The following is a 26,228-nucleotide window of genomic DNA, read 5'->3' on the forward strand; positions in this document are numbered from 1 at the left end:
CCCAGGATGGAGTGCAGTGGCTCAATCTCAGCTCACTGCAACCTCCACCTCCCAGAATCAGGAGATTCTTGTTCCTCAGCCTCCCAAGTAGCTGTGTCCACAGGCACCTGCCACCATGCCCAGCTAATTTTTGTTATTTTTAGTAGAGACAGGGTTTTGCCATGTTGGCCATGCTAGTCTCTAACTCCTGACTTCAGGTGATCTGCCTACCTCAGCCTCCCAAATTGCCGGGATCACAGGTGTGAGCCACTGCACCTGGCCCGTGTTCACTTTGATATTAAGACATAAAGGCCGGGCACGGTGGCTCAAGCCTGTAATCCCAGCACTTCGGGAGGCCGAGACGGGCGAATCATGAGGTCAGGAGATCGAGACCATCCTGGCGAACACGGTGAAACCCCGTCTCTACTAAAAAATACAAAAAACTAGCCGGGTGAGGTGGCGGGCGCCTGTAGTCCCAGCTACTCGGGAGGCTGAGTCAGGAGAATGGCGTGAACCTGGGAGGCAGAGCTTGCAGTGAGCTGAGATCCAGCCACTGCACTCCAGCCTGGGCGACAGAGCAAGACTCCGTCTCAAAAAAAAAAAAAAAAAAAAAACAAACATAAAAAGAGACCAGGCGAGGTGGCTCATGCCTGTAATCCCAGCTCTTTGGGAGGTCGAGGTAGGAGAATCACTTGAGCTCAGGAGTTGGAGACCAGCCTGGCCAACACAGGGAGACCCTGTCTGTACAAAAAAATAAAAATAAAAAGCCAGTTGTGGTGGTGTGCACTTGTAGTCTCAGCTACTCAGGAAGCTGAGGTAGGAGGATCCCTTGAGCCCAACAATTTGAGGCTGTAGTGAGCTATGATCATGCCACTGTACTCCAGGCGACAGGGTGAGACCCTGTCTCAAAAAAAGGAAAAAAGGCCAGGCGCAGTGACTCACGCCTATAATCTCAGCACTTTGGGAGGCTGAGGTTGCCAGATCACCTGAGGTCAGGAGTTCGAGACTGGCCTGGCCAACATGATGAAACCTCGTCTCTACTAAGAATACAAAAATTAGATGAGTGTGGTAGCGGGCACCCATAATCCCAGCTCCTCTGGAGGCTGAGGCATGAGAATTGCTTGAATCCGGGAGGCAGAGGTTGCAGTGAGCTGAGATCACGCTGCTGCACTCCACCCTGGGCAACAAGCAAAATTCCATCTAAAATAATAATAATAATAATTACGCTATTTACCATTAAATGGCAAAATCCAGAATTACTTTTGCATCAACCTAATTATATTAATAGGTTGAACACAACAAAAAGTTGAACCATTTGAAATTGCCATTTTATTGGTTTAAAGTTGTCAGTACCACCAATTTTGTATGGTTTAACCTAATAGTGATAATTTATTCTGTCACATAACTAAAATGAATAGAGTATGCAGCCTTCAGGCACAGTTGAATCCAGGTGCTCAGAGACAGTTTTGGGGAATGTTTTCTATGGTAGCTTTTTCCCAGGCTGCTATCACCCCAGGAGGCAAGCAGATCTGGGTCCCATGCCTGCAATGAACCAGTCAGTGTGGCTTTGGGTGTAGAACACACTAATTAGCCAGACCTGGGTTATCTGCCTGCCTTAGGGTTGGAGCAGGGGGGCCATCCACATCATCTGAGCGGAAAGAATGTTCTTTCTTTTTTTTTTTTTTTTTTTTTTTTTTTTTTTGAGACAGAGTCTCACTTTGTCGCCCAGGCTACAGTGCAGTGGCAGGATCTTGGCTCACTGCAAGCTCTGCCTCCTGGTTTCACCCCATTCTCCTGCCTCAGCCTCCCGAGTAGCCGGGACTACAGGCGCCCACCACCACACCTGGCTAATTTTTTCATATTTTTAGTAGAGATGGGGTTTCACTGTGTTAGCCAGGATGGTCCAGATCCCCTGACCTCGTAATCTGCCTGCCTCGGCCTCCCAAAGTGCTGGAATTACAGGCGTGAGCCACCGCGCCTGGCCAAGGATTTCAGAGGAAATCAGCATGCTGTTGGGAAGGCCTTGAGGATGGATACTGGACAGGTCAAAGAGCAGACACCGCTGAATGATACGGAGATGGGTGGAAGTGGGTCAGGTGCAGTGGCTTATGCCTGTAATCCCAGCACTTTGGGAGGCCCAGGTGGGTGGATTGCTTGCGCCCGGGAATTTCAGACCACCCTGGATAACATAGCAAAACCCTGTCTCTACTAAAAATACAAAAACCGAGGTGGGAGGATCAGCTGAGCCTGGGGAGGCCGAGGCTGCAGTGAGCTGTGATTGTGCCACTGCACTCCAGCCTGGATGACAGAGTGACACCCCGTCTCAAAAAAAAAAAAAAAAAGAGAAATGAGTAGAAGTTAAAGTTTCCGGAAGTCTGAACCTTCTCTCCATCCCCGCTTCCCAGAGGTGATGGTGGGTATGGGCTACACACGGGAAGAAATCAAAGAGGCCTTGACCAGCCAGAAGTACAACGAAGTGACCGCCACCTACCTCCTGCTGGGCAGGAAGACTGAGGTCAGAGGGCGCCAGGGGCCCTTGGGAATGCATGATGCTTGGGTGGAGGGACTTGGGGTGCAGAAGAGCCTCATCTGTCATCCTCTCACAGGAGGGTGGGGACCGGGGCGCCCCAGGGCTGGCCCTGGCACGGGTGCGGGCGCCCAGCGACACCACCAATGGAACAAGTTCCAGCAAAGGCACCAGCCACAGCAAAGGGCAACGGAGTTCCTCTTCCACCTACCACCGTCAGCGCAGGCATAGCGATTTCTGTGAGTATCAACCCCACGCCCTCACGCGCCCTCCTCCTCCTCCCCAAGGCCCAGACTTACAGTTATATCAGGGTTCTCTGATTGGCAAGCCACAGAAGCCCACTGGAGCTACCTGCAGAGAGGGAAGAATGTCTTACAAAGACACAGGGCATTGCACGGAACTTGGAGGCAGGAGTGCACAGCCAGGCTCAGGAAGGGATTAAAACCGGAAAAGCAGCCAGACCTAGAGCAGACACTCTCTGTCCTGCTTCCTCTCTGCTTGTGTGGTTTTTCCTTTGTCTCTTACTTATCTCATCCTATCTTTTTTCCTGATCTCCTAGCTGCCCGATTTTTTTTTTTTTTTTTTTTTTGAGATGGAGTCTCACTCTGTCGCCCAGGCTGGAGTGCAGTGGTGTGATCTCGGCTCACTGCAACCTTTGCCGCCCGGGTTCAAGCGATTCTCCTGCCTCAGCCTCTTGGAGTAGCTGGGATTATAGGTGCCTGCCATCGTACCCAGCCAATTTTTGTGTTTTCAGTGTAGAGACGGGGTTTCACCATGTTGGCCAGGCTGGTCTTGAACTCCTGACCTCATGATGCACCCTCAGCCTCCCAAAGTGCTGGGATTACAGGTGTGAGTCACCATGCCCAGCCTTTTTTTTTTTTTCTTTTCTTTTCTTTTTTTTTTTTTTTTTTTTTTGAGACAGAGTCTCACTCTGTATCCCAGGCTGGAGTGCGGTGTCGTGATCTTGGCTCACTGCAACCTCTGCCTCCCCGGTTCAAGCGATTCTTGTGCCTCAGGCTCCTGAGTAGACGGGATTACAGGCACCTGCCACCACACCTGGCTAATTTTTGTATTTTTAGTAGAGAAGGGTTTCACCACATTGGCCAGGCTGCTCTTGTACTCCTGACCTCATGATCTGCCCACCTCAGCCTCCCAAAGTGCTGAAACTATAGGTGTAAGCCACTGCACCTTGTCCCCGATTTCTTGCCTTAGAGACCAGACCAAATGGCAGCTGGAATCTCTTTGGTCCAGGATGAAGCTCTGATATCAGAGTCCAGTTTGAATTAATCCACTGTAACTGGGGCACAGGAGGACACATTGTACAAAGTGGCTGCTGAGAGCCTGCCCTCTGGCTTTGCCTCCACGCTGAAGTGAAGGAGGCTCTTCCTAGTGGAAGAGGGCTGGGTAGACAGCTGATTATACCCCACATTCTGCAGCTGACAGACATTTCATCTGCTGCAGAAAATTAAGAGAGAGTCTGAGTTTAAATCTGGGCCGGGCACGGTGGCTCACGTCTGTAATTCCTTGGGGAGGCCAAGGTGGGCGGATCACCTGAGGTTGGGAGTTTGAGACTGGCCTGGCCAACATGGTGAAACCCTGTCTCTACTAAAAATACAAAATTAGCTGGGCGTGTTGGTGCGTGCCTATAATCCCAGCTACGCGGGAGGCTGAAGCAGGAGAATTGCTTGAAACTGGGAGGCCGAGGTTGCAGTGAACCGAGATCACACCACCGCACTCCAGCCTGGGCAACAGAGAGACCTCGTCTCAAAAAAATTAAAAAAAGAAAAAAAATGGATACACCCACCATCAGCACCCATTATATATAGAAACTTCCAAGAGGTCCTTTAACCCACACACTCCTCAAATTTTAACCCTCTCTGCTATTTTTTTTAATGGCTTTATTAAGGTTAAAATTCATATCCCAAACAACATACCCATTTAAAGTGCGCAATTCAGGCCGGGCACAGTGGCTCACACCTGTAATCCCAGCACTTTGGGAGGCTGAGGCAGGAGGATTGCTTGAGCCCAGGAGTTCTAGACCAGCCTAGGCAACAAAGCAAGACCCCGTCTCTACAAAAAATTAAACATTGGCCAGACGCGGTGGCTCATGCCTGTAATCCCAGCACTTTAGGAGGCCGAGGTGGGCGGATCACGAGGTCAGGAGTTCAAGACCAGCCTGGCCAAGATGGTGAAACCCCATCTCTACTAAAAATACAAAAAAAGCCAGGTATGGTGGCGGGCACCTGTAGTCCCAGCTAGTTGGGAGACTGAGGCAGAGAATTGCTTGAACCTGGCAGGTGGAGGTTGCAGTGAGCCAAGATCATGCCACTGCACTCCAGCCTGGGCCACAAAGCGAGACTCTGTCCCCTTGCCCCCCGAGAAATTAAAAATTAGGTGTGGTAGTGTACACCTGTGGTCCCAGCTACTTGGAAGGCTGAGGTAGGAAGACCACTTGAACCTAGGAGATCGAGGTCATGGTGAGCCGTGATCGCGCCATTGCACTCCAGCCTGGGTGACAGAGCGAGACCTCACCTCAAAGAGTAAATTAAAAAGTGCACAATTCAATGGCTTTAACATATTTACAGAATTGTACATCTATAATGATGAGTGATTTCAGAACATTTTCATTACCCCAAAAAAGAAAATTCACAACCTTTAGCAGTCACCTTTCAGGCTGGGCGCGGTGGCTCATGCCTGTAATCCTAGCACTTTGGGAGGCTGAGGCAGTCAGATCACCTGAGCGCAGGAGTTCAAGACCACTGGGCAACATGGCGAAACCCTGTCTCCACAATGAAATACAAAAATTAACCAGGCGTAGTGGCAGGCACCTGTAATCCCAGATACTCAGGAGGCTGAGGCAGGAGAATTGCTTGAACCCAGGAGGCAGTGGTTACAGTGAGCCGAGATCCTGCCACTACACTCTAGCCTGGGCGATAAGAGTGAGACTTCTTCTCAAAAAAAAAAAAAAAACATCAACTTCCAATCCCCCTTCCACCCTCAGCTACTAATCTACTTTCTGTGTCTATGAATCTGACTATTCTAGATGTTTCAGGTAAATGGAATTATACGATGTGTGGCCTTCAGTAACTGGCTTCTTTCATTTAGCAGAAATTTTTCAAAGTTCATCCATGATATGGGTATCAGCACTTCATTCCTTTTCATTGCCAAGTAATATTCCATTGCATAGATAGACCACATTTTGTTTATTCATTCATGAGCATGTGGATTGCCTCCACTTTTTGGCTCTTGTGAATGACGCGCTGTGAACATTTGTGTCCATGTTTTCATGTGGCAGTGTTTTGCCGTCATTTCTCTTGGGTACATATCTGAGAGCGGAATTGCTGAGTCATCTGGTAATCCTGTGTTTAATAGTTTGAGGAACTTCCAGAGTGTTTTCCAACTCTCTGTTCTTTTTACAGCCCTGCTTGTCTGCAGGGGTGAAGTTTTTACTCTGGGTCAGGCACTGGGGTGTCTGCTTGTCTGATCTTTTTTTTTCTGTCTCTTACATATTTCACCTTATCTTTTTCTAGATCTCTCAGCTCCTAGATTTCTTTTGTTTGTTTGTTTTTTTGAGACAGAGTCTCGCTCTGTTGCCCAGGCTGGAGTGCAGTGGCACAATGTTGGCTCACTGAAACTTCAGTCTCCCAGGTTCAAACGATTCTCCTGCTTCAGGCTCCTGAGTAGCTGGGATTACAAGCGCAGGCCACCTCGCCCAGCTAATTTTGTATTTTTAGTAGAGACAGGGTGTCACCATGTTGGCCTGGCTGGTCTTGAACTCCTGACCTGAGGTGGTCTGCCCGCCTCAGCTTCCCAAAGTGCTGGGAATACAGGCGTGAGCCACTGTGCCCGGCCGCTCCTAGATTTCTTACATCTCAGTTTTAGAATCCAGCCCAGGGCTGAGTGCAGTGGCTCACACCTGTAATCCCAGCACTTTGGGAGGCTGAAGTTGGTGGATCACTTGAGCTCACAAGTTCGAGACCAGCCTGGGCAACATGACGAAACCTCATCTCTACAAAAAAATACAAAAATTAGGCCGGGCGCAGTGGCTCATGCCTGTAATCCCAGCACTTTGGGAGGCTGACCTGGGTGGATCACCTGAGGTCAGCAGTTTGAGACCAGCCTGGCCAACATGGTGAAACCCTGTCTCTTCTAAAAGTATCAAAATTAGCCAGGCGTGGTGGTGGGTGCCTGTAATCTCAGCTACTTGGGAGGCTGAGGCAGGAGAATTGCTAGAACCTGGGAGGTGGAGGTTGCAGTGAGCCGAGATCGTGCCATTGTACTTCAGCCCGGGCGACAACAGAGAGACTCCATCTCAAAAACAAAACAAAACAATTAGCTGGGCATGGTGGTGTGCACCTGTAATCCCAGCTACTTGAGAGGCTGAGGTGGAAGGATGGTTTGAGCCTGGGAGACTGAGGTTGCAGTGAGTCCAGATCATGCCACTGCACTCCAGCCTGGGTGATAGAGCTAAACTGTATCTCAGGAAAAAAAAAAAATCTACCCCAAGTGTTAGCTAGAATCTCCTTGGTCCACTCATCAGGATCAGGATGGAGCTCTGATACTGAGTCCAGTTGGGATTAATCCACTGTAACAGGGGCACAGGAAGACACATGGCACAAAGTGGCTGCTGAGAGCCTGTGCTCTGGCCTCCCCTCCACACTGAAGTAAGGGAGGAGAGAGGTGTCAGCATGAGCCCCACACGGGAAGTGGTGCTTCTGCCCTACCTCCACCATTGCTGGATGGTCAAACCATTCCCTGCCCCTGTGTCTTGTCTTCCCCACCTGTGAAATGACAGGGTGTGCCCAGAAAGTTCCTAAGGAGCTTGTGAGTTCGGTATCATATGGTTAGAACATGGTAACCTTCAGAACTCCCCACACTGAGACCTGAGTTCTAGGGATTCTCAGGAGAGGGATTGCTGGCAGCTGCCAGGTATCTGTCATTGTCATTGTAGAGCTCTCAGCTTGTGGCTCTGGGATTTTTGAGCATGTATCGCTCCTGAGGATCTAACATGCAGATGTTCTGACTCTCTCAAGTTTGAGATCACTTTGCACCCTTGGGTTCTAAAACAGTAGATTTCTAAGATGTTTCAAGGGACCAGAATTATTTTGTGTTGCTTTTGAAATTGTACATACAATCACATCCTTGAAAATGTGTTAGTTTGGAAAGGATAGACAGTGAAAAAGTCTTCATCCAGCACATATCCCCGGCTCACAGTTTCTCAAATACAGCGACTGTTAGGGGTTTTTTGTTGTTGTTTTTGTTTTTGTTTTGTTTTTTGACAGGGTCTCGCTCTGTCACCCAGGCTGGAGTGCAGTGGGGTGATCTCGGCTCACTGCAACCTCCGTCTCCTGGGTTCAAATGATTCTCCTGCCTCAGCCTCCCGAGTAGCTGGGATTACAAGCGCGTGCCACCACACCCAGCTAATTTTTGGGGTTTTTTTTGAGACAGAGTCTTGCTCAGGCGCCCGCCACCACGCCCGGCTAATTTTTTTTTGTATTTTTAGTAGAGACAGGGTTTTATGGTGTTGGCCAGGATGGTCTCGATCTCCTGACCTCGTGATCTGCCCGTCTCGGCCTCTCAAAGTGCTGGGATTACAGGCGTGAGCCACCGCACCCGGCCAATTTTTGTGTTTTTAGTAGAGACGGAGTTTCACCATGTTGGCCAGGATGGTCAATCTCCTGACCTCGTGATCTGCCCGCCTCGGCCTCCCAAAGTGCTGGGATTACAGGTATGAGCCACTGTGCCTGGCCCTGTTATGGGTTTTATATGAATTCTTTTGGAGAGATTTTATTCATAAACAAACATGTAAAGAGATAGATATGAGGCCTGGCGTGGTGGCTCACACCTATAATCCCAGCACTTTGGGAGGCCAAGTTGGGAGGATCATTGGAGTCCAGGAGTTCAAGACCAGCCTGGACAACATGGCGAAATCCTGTCTCTACAAAAAAAGTACAAAAAATAGTTGGGCATGGTAGTGTGTGCCTATAGTCCCAGCTACTTGGGAGGCTGAAGTGGGAGGATGGCTTGAGCCTAGGAGGCCGAGGTTGCAGCAAGCTGAGGTCACACCACTGTACTTCAGCTTGGGCAACAGAACGAGATCCTGTCTCAAAAAAAGAAAAAGAAAGAAAGAAGGAAACTGAAGATATATAAAAACAATAAGGAAATTCCCCCCTTTTGAAACAAGTTATAGTCCTTTGGAGATATTCATATATAAGCAAGTAGATAGAGATTATAGATACACACTTTTTTGCTTTTGTAGACAAATGATAACACATTGTTGACCCATCTCTTGTCTTGCCTTTTCTACTTTCTAGTCTATCATGAAGGTCATTCTGTATTGGTGCATAAAATGCTTCCTTATTCTTTTTTATAGCTGCATAATTTTCCACTGTGGAAATACTTTGACTTACGTAGTCATTCCCCTACTAAGGGTCTAATGGCAGGCCGGGTGGGGTGGCACGCACCTGTGATTCCAGCTACTTGGGAGACTGAGGCAGGAGAATCGCTTGAGCCTGGGAGGTGGAGGTTGCGATGAGCAGACGTTGCGCCACTGCACTCCAGCCTCGGCGACAGAGCTGGACTTTGTCTCAAAAAAGAAAAAAAGAGAAGGTGCAATGAATGGCCTGTATGTGCATGATGTCATTGATTTGGAGTTTCTAGGTCAGTATATGTGCGTTGGTAATCTTGAGGTAATTTTGACAGATACTGTCAGAATGGCCCACACAGAGATTGCAGCCCACGTGAGGAATTCTCAGGTTCCAACGATTCCCCCAGAGTCAGTTCTGGGTTTCCGTGGTGATGCCAGCTCTAAACGGTGCCCCCTCCCCCAGGTGGCCCATCCCCTGCACCCCTGCACCCCAAACGCAGCCCGACGAGCACGGGGGAAGCAGAGCTGAAGGAGGAGCGGCTGCCAGGCCGGAAGGCGAGCTGCAGTGCCGCGGGGAGCGGGAGTCGAGGGCTGCCCCCCTCCAGCCCCATGGTCAGCAGCGCCCACAACCCCAACAAGGCAGAGATCCCAGAGCGGCGGAAGGACAGCACAAGCACCCCCGTGAGTGACCAGGGCTGGGGGGCAGGGCTGGGGGCGCTGCCACCTGTGGCCAGCCTGCGGACACCACCCGAGCCACATTCCTCAGGCCCTGCCTTCATCTCATTCCCCAGGCAGAACTCCTTCTTACCAATTCCTTCTTATACCCATTCATTCATTCAACAAACAACAAACATTTATCGAGCGCCTCTGTTTGCCTGAGCTCAATTTATACACAAACACTTGATGTTCGTGTATAACGTTCTGTCTCAAAGAAGCGAAGAACATACTCTTGGCAGAAAGGATTTAATACAGGAAATTAAGTGCTTTTAAAAATGTGGGAAGGGCCAGGCATGGTGACTCATGCTTGTAATCCTGGCATTTTGGGAAGCCGAGGCAGGAGGATCACTTGAGGCCAGGAGTTTAAGAAACATAGCAACACTCCATCTCTACTAAAAATCAAAAAAATTAGCCAGGCATTGTGTTATGTGCCTGTGGTCCCAGCTACTCAAAAGACCGGGGTGGGAGAATCACTTGAGCCCGGGAGGTTGAGGCTACAGGGAGGTTGAGGCTACAGGGAGCTGTGATCCTGCCACTGCACTCCATCCTGGGTGACAGAGCAAAACCCTGTCTTAATGAATCAATAAATAAAATATTAATAGTAATTTTAAAAATCAGGCCAGGCGCAGTGGCTCACGCCTATAATCCCAGCACTTTGGGAGGCAGAGGTGGGCGGATCACTTGAGGTCAGGAATTTGAGATCCACTTGGCCAATATGGCGAAACCCCGTCTCTACTAAAAATATGAAAATTAGCCGGGCGTGGTGGCGGGCACCTGTAATCGCAACTACTCGGGAGGCTGAGGCAGGAGAATCGCTTGAATCCAGGGATCGGAGGCTACAGTGAGCCAAGACTATACTACTGCACTCCAGAATGGGTGATAGGTGAGACTCCATTAAAAAAAAAAAAAAAAAAAAGGCTGGATGCAGTGGCTCACGCCTGTACTCGCAGCACTTTGGAAGGCCAAGGCAGGCGGATCATGAGGTCAGGAGATCGAGACCGTCCTGGCTAACACAGTGAAACCCCATCACTACTAAAAATACAGAAAATTAGCTGGATGTGGTGCATCCACCTATAGTCTCAGCTACTCTGGAGGTTGAGGCAGGAGAATCACTTGAACCCGAGAGGCGGAAGTTGCAGTGAGCCAAAATCACACCACTGCACTCCAGTCTGGGTGACAGAGTGAGACTCTGTCTCAAGAAAAAAAAAAATGTCGTAGGAAGCAGCAGCAGCTTCCCCAGCTCCTCAGCTCTTCCGGCATCTACATTACATTCTGTCCCACTCCCTGCTCCTCTGCTCTGCACATGTTCAGGAGCCGCCCCACGTGGCTGTGCCCTTGGTGTTTCGAGGCTGGTCATGGCAGGTTACTACCAGCCAAGTCCCAGCCTTGACCAGGGTGCACACAGGTATGAGTCTGAGCCAGTTGTGGGCCTAAACTTTTAAAATCATGGTCGGGCGAGGTGGCGGGCGCCTGTAGTCCCAGCTACTCGGGAGGCTGAGGCAGGAGAATGGTGTGCATCTGGGAAGCGGAGCTTGCAGTGAGCTGAGATCCGGCCACTGCACTCCAGCCTGGGCGACAGAGCGAGACTCTGTCTCAAAAAAAAAAAAAAAAAAAAAAAGCATGGTCGGCTGGGCGTGGTGGCTTACACCTGTAATCCCAGCACTTTGGGAGGCCGAGGTGGGCAGATCATGAGGTCAGGAGATGGAGACCATCCTGGCTAACACGGTGAAACCCCGTCTCTACTAAAAATACAAAAAAAATTAGCCTGGCGTGGTGGCGGGCACCTGTAGTCCCAGCTACTCGGGAGGCTGAGGCAGGAGAATGGTATGAACCCGGGAGGCAGAGCTTACAGTGAGCCGAGATCGCTCCATTACACTCCAGCCTGGCGACAGAGTGAGACTCTTTCAAAAAAAAAAAAAAAAAAAAAAGCATGGGTTACCACCCACACAGACACAAAATACTTATAGTTATCTTATTTTTACCGTAAGATTTTGCTCTTTTAACAAATAAGTTGACCGGGTGTGGTGGCTCATGCCTGTAATCCCAGCACTTTGAGAGGCTGAGGTGGGTGGATTACTTGAGCTCAGGAGTTCGAGACCAACCTGTGCAAAATGGTGACACCTCTTCTCTACAAAAAAATACAAAAATTAGTCCGGTGTGGTGGTGGCACGTGCCGGTAGTCCCAGCTACTTGGGAGGCTGAGGCAGGAGGATCACTTGTGTCCAGGAGGCGAAGGTTGCAGTGAGCCAAAATCGCGCCACTGCACTCCAGCCTGGGCGACAGAGGGAAACCTTGTCTCAAACAAACAAACAAAAAAATAAGTTTTTAAATACTAATTTTTCTTGTACATACTTGAGAACATTCATCTTTTTAATTTCTTCTTAGTGCTCTTGGTGCCCCTGGGTACTTCCATTTTATTTTGGTTCTAAACACCCAAGGCAAACCAAGGTCTCACTGCACGGCTGTTTGCGGGGTAGGGGTGTTTCTGCGGAGGTCCTGACCATCAGGAGGAACCCAGCCGTGGTGGCTGGTGGTGTCTGGCTGTTACCAGCGTTTACCAGCCTTGACTGGCTTTGACCGATTGTGACTGGCCTTCACTGGCAATGCCTGCCAGGGCCCTACTGAAGCTTTTACTGCAAGTGTCCGCCTGTTACCAGTGGCAGCCAGCTGTGGCCAGCTTTAACCAGCCTTTACTGGCAGTGTCCAGCCATGACCAGTATTAACCAGCAGCAACTGGCTGTGACCGGCTTTGACCAGCCTTGACTGGCCGTGACCACCCTTGGCCAATGGTATCTGGCTGTGACCAGTGGTGTCTGGCCATTACCACTCATGACCAGCTTTAACTGTCCCTGACTGTTGATGTCTGACTATGACCAGCCTTAACTTGCTGTGATAGGCTTTGACCAGCAGTGTCAGGCCATGACCAGCGGTAGCCAGCAGTGACTGGCAGTGACCGGCTGTGTTTGGTTTGACCAGCTGTGACCCTGCCGCCACCTGTGAGGACTGCTAGTCCGTGTTGAGGGCCCTGAACTCCAGGGCTGTGCAGAGCCCAGGGTCAGTACAGGGAGGGGAGTGGAATGTTGTGAGGGGACCCTGTGGGGATGGGGCAGGAGAGGGTGACCCTGAGGACAGCTCACTGGCCACCTTATACCAGAAGGGCCTTAGGGAAACAGATCTTGAGGGCATCAACTCGACTTCAGGCAGGTGGTACAGGAGGGAGGCGGGGATGCCTGTGTGTCCTGAGTATTCCGGATCAGTACAAATTCACGCCCCTTGGCTCCTCCCCAGCCCCGAGACCTGGAGCTCCACATGGCAGCCTCTGAGGCCCATGTGTCAGAGAGTGATCCACAGCCCAGAGAATGGGTGGGAGCCGCAGGGCCAGAGAAGGAGAGGATGAGGTGGGAGTGTGGTTAAAGAAAAAAGAAAAAATTGTAGGAAGGACTGGAGGAGCGGACAGTGGGCGGGGCGGACAGTGGGCGGGATTTGCAGGAACAACAGTCCCAACCACACCGCAGAACTGACCCACCAAGGGAGCTGCTGCTTCTGAGGCTGCCCCAGCACTGGTAAATTCAAGAGTGCACTGTTAGGCCGGGCATGGTGGCTTATGCCTGTAAGCCCAACACTTTGGGGGCTGAGGCAGTGGATCACTTGAGGTCAGGAGTTCAAGACCAGCCCGGCCAACATGGCAAAAATCCCGTCTGTACTAAAAATACAAAAATTAGCCTGGCGTGGTGCACACCTGTAATCTCAGCTACATGGGAGGCTGAGGCAGGAGAATTGCCTGAACCTAGGAGGCGGAGGTTACAGTGAGCTGAGATTGCGCCACTACACTTCAACCTGGGTGACAGGGCGAGACTCTGTCTTAAAAAAAAAAAAAAAGGGCCGGGTGCGGTGGCTCAAGCCTGTAATCCCAGCACTTTGGGAGGCCGAGACGGGTGGATCACGAGGTCAGGAGATCGAGACCATCCTGGTGAACACAGTGAAACCCCGTCTCTACTAAAACTACAAAAAACTAGCCCGGCGAGGTGGCAGGCGCCTGTAGTCCCAGCTACTCGGGAGGCTGAGGCAGGAGAATGGCGTGAACCCGGGAGGCGGAGCTTGCAGTGAGCTGAGATCAGGCCACTGCACTCCAGCCTGGGCGACAGAGCGAGACTCCGTCTCAAAAAAAAAAAAAAAAAAAAAAAAAAAAAGCCGGGCGCGGTAATCCCAGCACTTTGGGAGGCCGAGGCAGGCAGATCACAAGGTCGGGAGATCAATCAAGACCACGGTGAAACCCCGTCTCTACTAAAAATACAAAAAGTTAGCCTGGCGCAGTGGCGGGCGCCTGTAGTCCCAGCTACTCAGGAGGCTAAGGCAGGAGAATGGCGTGATCCCAGGAGGCCGAGCCTGCAGTGAGCCGAGATCGTGCCACTGCACTCCAGCTGGGGGACAGAGCGAGACTCCGTCTCAAAAAAAAAAAAAAGGCACATTGACATGGCTGTAACCCAAGACTCAAAAACCTCATCCTCCATCAGTCAAAAGAGCTTATTGATGCCTAGAGGGCTGAACAACGGGCAATGGGGCCCTGCTGAAGCAAAGACCTTCATCTCATAGCCTTGCCTGTGTGAGCTGAAGTCAAAGTAGGCAGGACAGCAGCTGCTGCCCCATTTACACCTTCCAAATCTTCGTGAATGCAAAGATTGGCGGAACCCAACTTGTATGCAGAACCTGAGCTGCAAAGGACTCTGGGAAATGTAGTACTTGGCTTTCCTGCATCTGAGTTCCCAAGAACAGCATAGTATGAAAATATCGGCCGGGCGCGGTGGCTCACGCCTGTAATCCCAGCACTTTGGGAGGCCGAGGCGGGCGGATCACAAGGTCAGGAGATCGAGACCACGGTGAAACCCCGTCTCTACTAAAAAAAAAAATACAAAAAATTAGCCGGGCGCGGTTGTGGGCGCCTGTAGTCCCAGCTACTCGGGAGGCTGAGGCAGGAGAATGGCGTGAACCCGGGAGGCGGAGCTTGCAGTGAGCCGAGATCGCGCCACTGCACTCCAGCCTGGGCGACAGAGCGAGACTCCGTCTCAAAAAAAAAAAAAAAAAAAAAAAAAAAAAAAAAAAAATCCTCAATATAGGAACAGGAGAGTGGAGGCAGCTGGACATGGTGGCACACACATGTAGTCCCAGCTATTGGGAGGCTGAAGTGGGAGGATTGCTTGAGGCCAGGAATTTGAGACCAGCCTGGGCAACATGGTGAGATCCTCTCTCTTAAAAAAGAGAAAAAGGGTGGAGGCAGTTTGAGAAAGTGGCCAAGATTCTGAAGCCACGTAGAGTTTTAATTCCATTAATGAGCCGTGTGACCTTGGGCAAATAACTTCATCTCTCTGAGCTTTAGTATCTCACTCTGTGAAATGGGCTCATTAGAGAACCTGGGTCATTGTGAGGATCTTGTAAGATCTCAAACATGAGGTACTTCACATACTGGCACAGTAAGCACTCAGTGAATGAGAGCTATTGTTATTGCTAAATGAAACCCACACCTTAAGAAGGTTAAAAAAAAAAAAAAAGAAAAGCAAATAAACCTCAAAGAAAGTAGAAGGGACCAGAAGTGGTGGCTCACGCCTATAATCCCAGCACTTCGGGAGGCTGAGGCAGGAGGATTGCTTGAACCCAGGAGTTGAAGGCCAGCCTGGGCAACACAGACCCTGTCTCTGCCAAAAATAAAAATTAGCTAAGTGTTGTGACACATGCCTGAGGTTCTAGCTACTTGGGAGGCTGCAGTGAGCCATGATCACACCACTGCACTCCAGCCTAGGCATCAGAACAAGACCCCATCTCAAAAAAAGAAGGGAGGAGGCATTAAAGAGAATAAATCAGTGAAGGAGAAGGAAGAGGTACAATAAAGCAACAAAACCTAAAGTTGGTTTTTTGAAAAGATTAATAAAGTCAGTCTGGGCGCAGTGGCTCATACCTGTAATCCCAGCACTTTGAGAGGCTGAGGTGGGTGGATTACTTGAGGTCAGGAGTTTGAGACCAGCCTGGCCAGCATGGTGAAACCCTGTGTCTTCCAAAAATACAAAAAATTAGCTGGTCGTGGTGGTGCACGCCTGTAATCCCAGCTACTTGGGAGGCTAAGGCAGGAGAATCACTTGAACCTGGGAGGGTGGATGTTGCAGTGAGCCGAGATCATGCCATTGCACTCCAGCCTGGGCAAAAACAGTGAAACTCTGTCCTAAATAAATAAATAAATAAAATCCAATGGATCCCTGGTAAAAATCAATTAAGGAAAAAAGACAGCAAACATGAATTACCAGTATCCAAAATGAAAAGGGGAACTTTGTTCTAACATTGACAGATAGTAAGATGATATTAGGAACTACTTTATGCCAATAAATGTAACAGCTTAGATGAAATGGACACATTACTTTAAAAACACACTGTATCAAAACTGACACAAGAAGAAATAGAAAACCTGAACAGTCTTTTATTCTTGTTAAAGAAATTGAATTCGTAACTGAAAACCTTCCCCATAAAGAAAATTTCCAGCTGTGATGACTCCCACCAGTGGAATTCTTCCAAACACTTAAAGAAGAAATAACACTAACCTTACACAAACTTCCAGAGAATAGAAAAAGAGAGCTCTCTGCCTAACATGTTTATGAGGCAGCGTAATCCTGATATTCCCTATGTTCCCAGAGCTCACAGCCCAGTATGGGATGGGGACATATATGAGAACAGACATTGATAGCGCAGTGATTGAAGCTGCAGTGGGGAGCCCAGGGACCTGTGGGAACCCAAAGGAGGCACGTGACTCAGCCTGTGGCCGGGGGTGGTGGTAGATTATGAACTGACACCTGAAAGATATGTAGGAGTGAGTCAGGGGAAAAGGTAGGAGGAATGTTCTAACAGGTGAGACAGCCAGTGCAAAGGCTAGGCAGAGTGACAGAATGTGGCATGAATAAGTACGTTAGCAAACGTTTGGTGTGGCTGGGCCGGACCTTGAGAAGGTGGGCATTGCTGGGAGAAGAGCAATGGACAAGGATGCCCCCTGGAAACCTTCCCTGCCTCATTTTCCCTCAGTGTCGCCCTCTTCTCCGGGCTCCAGGGGTCTCCCTTGACTCAGCCTAGGTGGTTGGGATTCTCATGAGCCTTTCACGTCTTTGAGACCTTTGACCATCTCCTACTCACCCTGGCTTCCCACACGAGCCCCTGACTCATTCGTCGATGGGGAGGGCAGACAAGGGAAGAGGGTGGAGCTCAGGGGCGTGTCTTCACCCCCTCACTCCCTTCCTGGCCGTGTCTCCTGCAGAACAACCTCCCTCCCAGCATGATGACCCGCAGAAACACCTACGTTTGCACAGAACGCCCGGGGGCTGAGCGCCCGTCACTGTTGCCAAATGGGAAAGAAAACAGGTATGGAGGGGGCAGCAACAGGGTGAGGGGTGGGAAGTAGGGGGTAGGTAAATAGGACCTCCCTGGATCTGAGATGGTAGGCGTTGGAGGCTGGTGCCATGGGGACCGGGGCCCAGAGAGGGAGTGTATCTGCCCTGCCCTTGGCCATGTGCCCTTGCCATGTACCCCCCTGAAAATCCTCCCCACTTAATTAATTAGTCTTCAGCACCAGGAAAGCAGTTGGCCCTGTTCTCCGCCTACAAGCCTTGGGAACCTGAATTGATTTTTTGAATGATCCATTTTTAGAAGGCGAGAGAAGCCCCAGAATGTCACAGCTTCAGCATCATCTGGTTGGCTGGTTTTCCAGCTTGTTGGCCTGAGTCTGTGAGGTCTCTTCCAGCTGGCAAGGGAGAGAAACCAGTTCAGACTGGCTGGAGCAGAGAGAGGGAAGGGATTGGTTCACATCACAGGTCAAGGCCAGTGAGAGTGGGGCCGGCTCCACAACGAGGACACTGCCACCCACTGGGACAGTAGGGCAGGTTGATGGCCAACACCAGGGCACACTCTGGGATGCACCTGATTAGTGGATGCAGATCTTCCCACTGGGTGTGGGCAGGGGAATGAGGTAGTTAACAGTCACGATTCTGTGAATACTCAGTTCTGAGTTCGAATCTTGCCTCTGTGCTCGCACTGCTAGCTGAATGACTGGGTAAATCTCTGAGCCTCTGTTTCCTCCTCCATAAAATGGGCTTGATGCTGTCTGGGCACGGTGGCTTACGCCTGTAATCCCAGCACTTTGGGAGGCCGAGGTGGGCAGATCACCTGAAGTCAGGAGTTCGAGACCAACCTGGCCAACATGGTGAAACCCTGTCTCTACTAAAAATACAAAAATTAGCCAGGAATGGTATCATGCGCATGTAATCCCAGCTACTCAGAAGGCTGAATAAGGCAGGAGAATCGCTTGAACCCAGGAGGCAGAGGTTGCAGTGAGCTGGGATTACGCCACGGCACTCCAGCCTGGGCCACACAGCGAGACTCTGTCTCAAAAAAAAAAAAAGGTCAGGTGCGGTCTTTTTACACCTGTAATCCCAACACTTTTGGAGGCCGAGACAGGCAGATCACGAGGTCAGGAGATCGAGACCATCCTGGCTAACATGGTGAAACCCCGTCTCTACTAAAAATACAAAAAATTAGCCAGACGTGGTGGTGGGTGCCTGTAGTCCCAGCTACTCAGGAGGCTGAGGCAAGAGAATGGCGTGAACCTGGGAGGTGGAGCTTGCAGTGAGCCTAAACAGCGCCACAGCACTCCAGTCTGGGCGACAGAGCAAGACTCCATCTCAAAAAAAAAAAAAAAAAAATGGGCTGATGCTGTCTACTTCCAGGCCCCATTATAGAGATCCAGTAGAGATCAGGTGTGTCCTGTACCTGGCACTGGGTCTGATGCTTAGGAGGCCTTCATTCAGTGACTGAGAGTGCTTTTTCTTGGTGGTTATCAAATAAAAATAATAGTAGTGAACATTCTGAAGCAGCAGCCACATGCCAGGCTTCTATGTCTATCGCCTGGCTCAATGCCCCTAACAACTCTGTGAGGTAGATCCTAATATCTCCATTTTACAGCTGAGGACATAAGGCATAGGGAGGTTAAGTAACTTGTCCAAGGCCACACAGCTGGTAAGTCAAGAAGCAGATTCCAGACTGACTCCAGAATCTATTTGTAATCACCATAATATATGGCCTTCCAGTTCTGCTCAAGAGACAGTAGAACAGTTAAATTACAGACTCAGACAAAAAAAAATTAAAAATTTAAAATTTAAAAACAAAAAATAAAAATTATAGACTCAGCTGCTGTAACAAAAACAAAGAGATCCCAGGGTAAAGTAATTTAAATAAAAAGGAGGCTTAGTCCAGAGGGTCCTCCAAGGACCCAGGTAAGTTCTTCCAGCCCCAACATGAGTTTCCAGCTCTGGGACTGAGGCCACTGCACCAGCTGCCATCATTTCCTAATCAGCAAGAAGTGGGGAAAGAGTAGGGGACAAGCAGCAACTCTTTTTAAAGGCGTGACCCGGAGATCGTACAGAGCACTTCTGCTTATATCCCATTGGCTGGAGCATGGTCACATGACTCCATCCCTAACTGCAAGGGAGTCTGGGAAATGTAGACTCTGGCTGGGTGGCCGTGTGCAGTGCTCATACTCTTAGGGGTACCAAGAGCAAAACAGGGAGGATGGATTCTAAGGGAGAAGTAACAGCCTCTGCCACAATCAGGATTCTTCTCTGAGATCCAAGCTGGGCCTGAAGTCCCTGGAAGGATAGAAATTGGAGGTCTGGGCTTGGCGCAGTGGCTCAAGCCTGGAATCCCAGCACTTTGGGAGGCCAAGGCGGGTGGATCACCTGAGGTCAGGAGTTTGAGATGAGCCTGGCCAACATTGTGAGACCCCATCTCTACTGAAAATACAAAAATTACCCAGGCGTGGTGCTGCATGCCTATAGTCCCAGCTACTCAGGAGGCTGAGGCAGGAGAATCATTTGAACCCTGGAGGCGGAGGTTGCAGTAGCCAAGATCGCCCCATGGCCCTTCAGCCTAGGTGACAGAGTTAAGACTCTGTCTCAAAAAAAAAAAAAAAAAATTAGCCAGGCATGGTGGCACACACTTGTAATCCCAGCTACTCGGGAGGGTGAGGCAGGAGAATTGAACTCAGAAGATGGAGGTCTGGCCCCTGTTGTCGACTAGGAGGGTCCGAGGGGCTGGAGGAGGGTCCTGGGACAGTGGGACCCCCACTGCTCAAATTATCATAGTGAATACAGGTATCCTTGATCTTTACATCTTTCCCTTTCCTGATTTTAGATGATGGGAGTTCAGATAGCAAAGTGTTTGCCAAGTTGATTTGGTTCCTGGGGTTTTGGGAAATAGCAAGGAAGTCACCCAAAAATTTCTGTGCGTCTATTCAGTTGCTGCGTTTGGAGAGAGGAGAGTTGTGATAGGAGATGGTTTGGAGGGGGTAGAGTTTGAAGAAGGGACAGTTTGAAGGAGGGGTAATAGGAGAGGAGAGTTAGTAAAATAATGCTAGGATTGTATAGTGCACAGCCTGCACAACTGTACATTGCAGCCCTGTCTCTGAGTTCCAGGCTGGTTGCAGTCCCTGGTCTCAGGACAGGATTATGAAGAATCAGAGGGACTGGGGTCCTGGCTTGCCTCAGTCCCCGACCCTGACTTGTCTCTCTCTGCCCACAGCTCAGGCACCCCACGGGTGCCCCCTGCCTCCCCCTCCAGTCACAGCCTGGCACCCCCATCAGGGGAGCGGAGCCGCCTGGCACGCGGCTCCACCATCCGCAGCACCTTCCACGGTGGCCAGGTCCGGGACCGGCGGGCAGGGGGTGGGGGTGGTGGGGGTGTGCAGAATGGGCCCCCTGCCTCTCCCACGCTGGCCCATGAGGCTGCACCCCTGCCCGCCGGGCGGCCCCGCCCCACCACCAACCTCTTCACCAAGCTGACCTCCAAACTGACCCGAAGGTGAGCTCCGCAGGGATGGCAGAAGCGGGGTGGAGCAGGGTGGGGGGGCTGGTGGGACCTAACCTGTCTTCTACTCTGCTCTGTCTCCTGTACCCGAACATTTCCTCCTCCTCCTCCTCCTCCTTTCCTCCTCCCCTGTCGTCCCTCACCGCCCTCCTCACACTGCAGGGTTACCCTCGATCCCTCTAAACGGCAGAACTCTAACCGCTGTGTTTCGGGCGCCTCTCTGCCCCAGGGATCCAAGATCAGTAAGTCCCGTCCATGCCCTGTTCTCGCTGGCCCTGCCTCCCTGTCTGCATGTCTCACCTGTGTGTGCGGGCATTGGGGAGGGGGCTCTGTGGATATGAGTGGAGTGCAGGGTCAGTACGTGGGGTCTGGTTGTTCATTTACTCACAGAAGCATAGCCTCTGGAGCCAGACTCGGGGGTTCAAATGGCAGTTAGTCAAGGTCTCTGGGCCTCACTTTCCTCTTCTGTAAAATGGGTATAGTAATAACAGTACCTGTCTCCTAGGGTTATTGTAAGAACTAAATGAAGTGATATATGGACTGAGCTTAGAACCTTGCCTTGGAAAGTGTTTTACATGTGTATTAGTTATTAATTGCTATTATTCATTGAGTCCTTACTGTGTGCCTGGCACTGTCCTAGGCCCTGTAGTAGAGGGTGAGCAAAAGGTATAAAACTTCTGCCCTGGCAAAGCCAACATTCTATCAAGGGATCTAGACAAAAAAATAAATCAGTAAAATATACTTATTATATAGACGTCTAGGTAGTGCGAAGTAACGAAGAAGAAAAATAGAATAGAAGCCACATTTGGTGGCTCATGCCTGGAATCACAGCACTTTGGGAGGCTGAGGCGAGTGGATCACTTGAGCCCAGGAGTTCAAGACCAGCCTGGACAACATAGCAAGGTCCTATCTCTACAAAAAATAAATAATTGGCCAGGCATGGCGACTACACCTGTAGTCCCATGGACTTGGGAGGCAGGAGGATCACTTGAACCCAGGAGGTTGAGGCTACTGTGAGCTATGATCATCAGTCTTGGCAACAGAGGAAGACCCTGTCTCTGGAAAAAAAAAAAAAAAATAGAACAGTTAGGAGAATGAGAGGTGTGGGGAAGGGAGGGGTGCAGCATTAAATGGGCAGGCCTTTGGATGAGGTGGCTCAGGCCAGTAATCCCAGCACTTTGGACGGATCGCTTGAGTCCAGGAGTTTGAGACCAGCCTGGGCAATGTGGCAAAGCCTCATCTCTACCAAAAAAAAAAAAATTTGTGGCACACACCTATAGTCCCAGCTACTTCAGGGGCCAAGGCAGGAAGATTGCTTGAACCCAGGAGATTCAGGCTGCAGCCAGCCGAGATCACGCCACTCCTGCATGTCAGAGTAAGACTCTGTCTCAAAAAAAGAAAAAAGGGCAGGTCTCACAAAGGTGTTGTTTGAGCAAAGCATGATTGTATATGTGAGTGTGTGTGTGTGCGTCTCTTTCTGGCCACTTTTCTATATAAGGGTGTGTCTCTGCCCACTCCCCTCCCTTTCATCTTCCACATTCTTCAGTATCTTTCCTGTGACCTGCACTAACCCATTTCAGAATGAGCCCCATTATGGGGATGGACAGGGAGATCAAATCCTGACTCCGGGCCCTCGCCAGCCAGCCCGGAAGGACTGGGGTTGAGGCAGGGGCTGCTCAGAATCCCAGAGGCAGTGGGTTGGGGGAGGTGGGTTCCCTATGTCCAGATTAGACACTCTGTCCCCCTCCCCTCCCCTAGGGTCGCAGACGAACCTGAGAGAATCGGGGGACCTGAGGTCACAAGGTGAGTGCTTGGGCCTACCCCCAACTGCCACACCAGCCCTTCCCCTCTCCTGCCTCCGCATCTCCTGACACTTACCCCAGGGAATTAGATGGGGCCCCAGTCTCATCCTGCAAGGCCAACTTCCTGAAATGCCCTATGGCCCCCGACTTCTCTGCCAGCTCCTCTCATTCCCACCCCATCACAAGCACCTTCTCTTGACCATCTTAAACTTCAGCCTCCGACCGGGCGCCGTGGCTCACGGCTGTAATCCCAGCACTTTGGGAGGCCGAGGCAGGCGGATCACCTGAGGTCGGGAGTTCAAGACCAACCTAACATGGAAAAACCCCGTCTTTACTAAAAGTACAAAAAGTAACCGGGCGTGGTGGCGCATGCCTGTAATCCCAACTACTTGGGAGGCTGAGGTAGGAGAATCACTTGAACCCGGGAGGCAGAGGTTGTGGTGAGCCGGGATTGTGCCATCACACTTCAGCCTGGGCAGCAAGAGCAAAACTCCGTCTAAAAAAAGAGAAAAAAAAAAAGCCTGATCCCATCTACAACTCAACTTCTGGTCAATGCCCCCACCTCCTTTTGCTTCTCATCCAGTCATGGCACAATGTTTGCCGGCACCTCAGGGCCAGCAGGAGGCAAACATTATCTGTACAGACCCAGATCATGAAGATTTTAGGCTTTGAGGGCCAGGCACCCCCTGTCACGCCTGTTCAGTTGTGCCACTGTAGTGCAAAAGCGGTCATATTCAACACAAAACAAATGGATATGGCTGTGTTCCAATGAAACTTGATTTACAAAAGCAGACAGCACCGAAGTTTGCCAAGCCCTGGTTTAGTCTGAGTTCCCGGTTTAGAGACCCAGGTGGAAACCTGAGCCTTGCCAGCAGCTGCAACAAACTGCCAGGGCTGACTCTTATTGGCTGGGACTAGGTCACATGCTCATTCCTAAGCCAATGTCTGCAGCCAGAGAGGAGAAGTACTCTGGTTGGTCAGACGTGGTCATGTGGTCACCCTAGATCCAAGCACAGAGGTCGGAAGTAGAATGCTCTCATTGGCAGAGCTGAGGCTCGTGCTCACCCAAGCTGCGGGGTGGCCACACGGAAACAAGGGGGGCTAGCCTTGGGCTGCTCATCCAGTGCAGCACTCTTGTACTTCAGGCGGGACATTTCTTTGTTGTGCAGGGCCCTTTTGCACGTTGGAGAATGTTTATCATCCCTGACTTAACCCATCCCCAACCTAGTCAATGCCAACAGTGCTCCCATCCTAAAACATATGACAAAAAGCCCCCAGAGGCCGAACACAAGTGGCTCACGCCTGTAATTCCAACAACTCAGGAGGCCAAGGCAGCAGGATCACTTGAGCCGAGGAGGTCAAGGCTGCAGTGAGCCATGATTGCACCACTGCACTGCAAGACCCTGTCTCAAAAAAAAAACTAAAAAGTGGCTGGGCACTGTGGCTCGGGCACGGTGGCTCACACCAATCCCAGCACTTTGGGAGGCCAAGACTGGTGAATCACCTGAGGTCGAGAGTTCGAGACCAGCCTGACCAACATGGAGAAACCGCATCTCTACTAAAAATACAAAAATTAGCCAGGGCCGGGCGTGGTGGCACATGCCTGTAATCCCAACTACTGGGGAGGCTGAGGCAGGAGAATCGCTTGAACCCAGGAGGCGGAGGTTGTGGTGAGCCGAGATTATGCCATTGCACTCCAGTCTGGGTAACGAGAGCAAAACTCCCTCTCAAAAAAAAAAAAAAAAAAAAATTTCTCATTCAAACCATGTGGCCAAGCCAGGCTGGTAGGGCCACCCGGATCTGTGCAATCATTCACGTCCCCAGGTTTTTCCATCCCCATTCCCTGAAGCCCTCATGTCATCTTCACAATTGAGGCTGGCCTGTGCCACTGCTAAGTCCAGCTCCTGGGAGATGCGGGACAGGAGAGCCTGGAGCATGCAGGTTCTCTGAAGGAACTGATGTGGTGGCACACCTCACTTCTGCTCATGTCCCAGAATTTAGAGACAGGGTCACACCTGGCTGCAAGGGAGGCTGGAAAGTGTGGTCTCTAGCTGGGGGGCAGCTCTGTTCCAGTTGAAACTGTCACTGGCATAGCAGGGGAAGAAGTTTTTTGAGGGGACGGCTAGGAATCTGTCCCAAATTGGGAAGAGGTATCCCTTCAGCCCTCCACCACATTCCTCTTCGCTCCCATCTCTGACCCCTGATATCTTCTCACCTCAGTTGCCATCTACCTTGGGATCAAACGGAAACCGCCCCCCGGCTGCTCCGATTCCCCTGGAGTGTGAAGCTGACCAGCTCGCGCCCTCCCGAGGCCCTGATGGCAGCTCTGCGCCAGGCCACAGCAGCCGCCCGCTGCCGCTGCCGCCAGCCACAGCCGTTCCTGCTGGCCTGCCTGCACGGGGGTGCGGGCGGGCCCGAGCCCCTGTCCCACTTCGAAGTGGAGGTCTGCCAGCTGCCCCGGCCGGGCTTGCGGGGAGTTCTCTTCCGCCGTGTGGCGGGCACCGCCCTGGCCTTCCGCACCCTCGTCACCCGCATCTCCAACGACCTCGAGCTCTGAGCCACCACGGCCCCAGGGCCCTTCCTCTTCCTCTCCCTTGTCCCCTTCACTTCTAAAGGAGGGGAAGGGGCCAGGGAGGGGAATTCTCCCTTTATCATCACCTCAGTTTCCCTGAATTAGATTTGGGGGCAAAGATTGTCCCCTCTGCTGTTCTCTGGGGCCGCTCAGCACAGAAGAAGGATGAGGGGGCTCAGCGGGGGGAGCTGGCACCTTCCTGGAGCCTCCAGCCAGTCCTGTCCTCCCTCACCCTACCAAGAGGGCACCTGAGGAGACTTTGGGGACAGGGCAGGGGCAGGGAGGGAAACTGAGGAAATCTTCCATTCCTCCCAACAGCTCAAAATTAGGCCTTGGGCAAGGGCAGGGAGAGCTGCTGAGCCTAAAGACTGGAGAATCTGGGGGACTGGGAGTGGGGGTCAGAGAGGCAGATTCCTTCCCCTCCCCTCCCCTCCCGCTCAAACCCCCACTTCCTGCCCCAGGCTGGCGCGGGGCACTTTGTACAAATCCTTGTAAATACCCCACACCCTCCCCTCTGCAAAGGTCTCTTGAGGAGCTGCCGCTGTCACCTACGGTTTTTAAGTTATTACACCCCAACCCTCCTCCTGTCAGCCCCCTCACCTGCAGCCTGTTGCCCAATAAATTTAGGAGAGTCCCCCCCCCACCCCAGTGCTGACCCTAGAATTTTCCTTCCCTGCCCTCACCTGCAAATGAGTTGAAGAAGAGGCCTGGGAATCCAGGCAGTGGTTTTTCCTTTCAGAGCCTCGGTTTTCTCATCTGCAGAATGGGAGCAGTGGGGGTGGGAAGGTAAGGATGGTCATGGAAGAAGGCAGGATGGAACTCGGCCTCATCCCCGAGGCCCCAGTTCCTACATCGGGCCCCCCATTCATCCACTCACACTCCCAGCCACCATGTTACACTGGACTCTAAGCCACTTCTTACTCCAGTAGTAAATTTATTCAATAAACAATCATTGACCCGTGCCTACTCCATGCCAGGTCCAGTGCTGGACACAGAGACACAAAGCCCTGTCTGTGGGAGACATGGATTCTGACACAGACACTGGACAGGGGAGTCCAGAAGATAAAGCGGGTAGGGTGGGGTCACTGGGGAAGATGCTCTAGAGGAATTAATGCTTGAGTGGAGTGTTGAAGGATGAGTAGGAGTTGGCTAGGCATTGAGTTTGCCCTGGGCAAAAGCCCAGAAGTGGGAGTATGTGGTATATCTTCAGAGAACTGGGTAATTTCAGTGTGGCTACTGTGTTGGGCATGGATGGAGAATTAACAAGAGAAATGCTGTATTAGGACTAATAATCCATCTATACTGCTTAAGCAAAAAGGTATTTGTTGGCTTAGCTTACTCAATAGTACAGGGGCACCTGACTTCAGGTGGGTTTGA

At 51.0% G+C, this 26,228-nt stretch overlaps 1 protein-coding gene across 4 annotated transcripts in view; it reads left to right on the forward strand.

Annotated features, from left to right (window-relative positions):
• Window positions 1-25,810, forward strand: part of MARK4 (microtubule affinity regulating kinase 4) — a 53,828-nt gene extending 28,018 nt beyond the window's left edge. The window contains exons 11-18 of one of the 4 annotated variants that reach the window (XR_007721751.1): window positions 2,385-2,494; window positions 2,586-2,745; window positions 9,337-9,554; window positions 16,879-16,982; window positions 20,193-20,306; window positions 20,405-20,471; window positions 20,640-20,719; window positions 22,236-22,250. Coding sequence is in view for 3 of the 4 variants with exons in the window: in XM_050772096.1 (XP_050628053.1) it covers window positions 2,385-2,494; window positions 2,586-2,745; window positions 9,337-9,554; window positions 16,879-16,982; window positions 20,193-20,471; window positions 22,236-22,280; window positions 24,500-24,836 (1,253 nt within the window). In the remaining variant the exon portion in view is untranslated. Of the gene's footprint in view, window positions 1-2,384; window positions 2,495-2,585; window positions 2,746-9,336; window positions 9,555-16,878; window positions 16,983-20,192; window positions 20,472-20,639; window positions 20,720-22,235; window positions 22,281-24,499 lie in introns of those variants that run through there. The other 3 variants (XM_050772098.1, XM_050772099.1, XM_050772096.1) reach the window with 3 other exon arrangements.
• The last annotated feature ends 418 nt before the right edge of the window (window positions 25,811-26,228 follow it).

This window comes from Macaca thibetana, chromosome 19 (genome assembly GCF_024542745.1).
Source record: "Macaca thibetana thibetana isolate TM-01 chromosome 19, ASM2454274v1, whole genome shotgun sequence".
NCBI lineage: Eukaryota > Metazoa > Chordata > Mammalia > Primates > Cercopithecidae > Macaca > Macaca thibetana.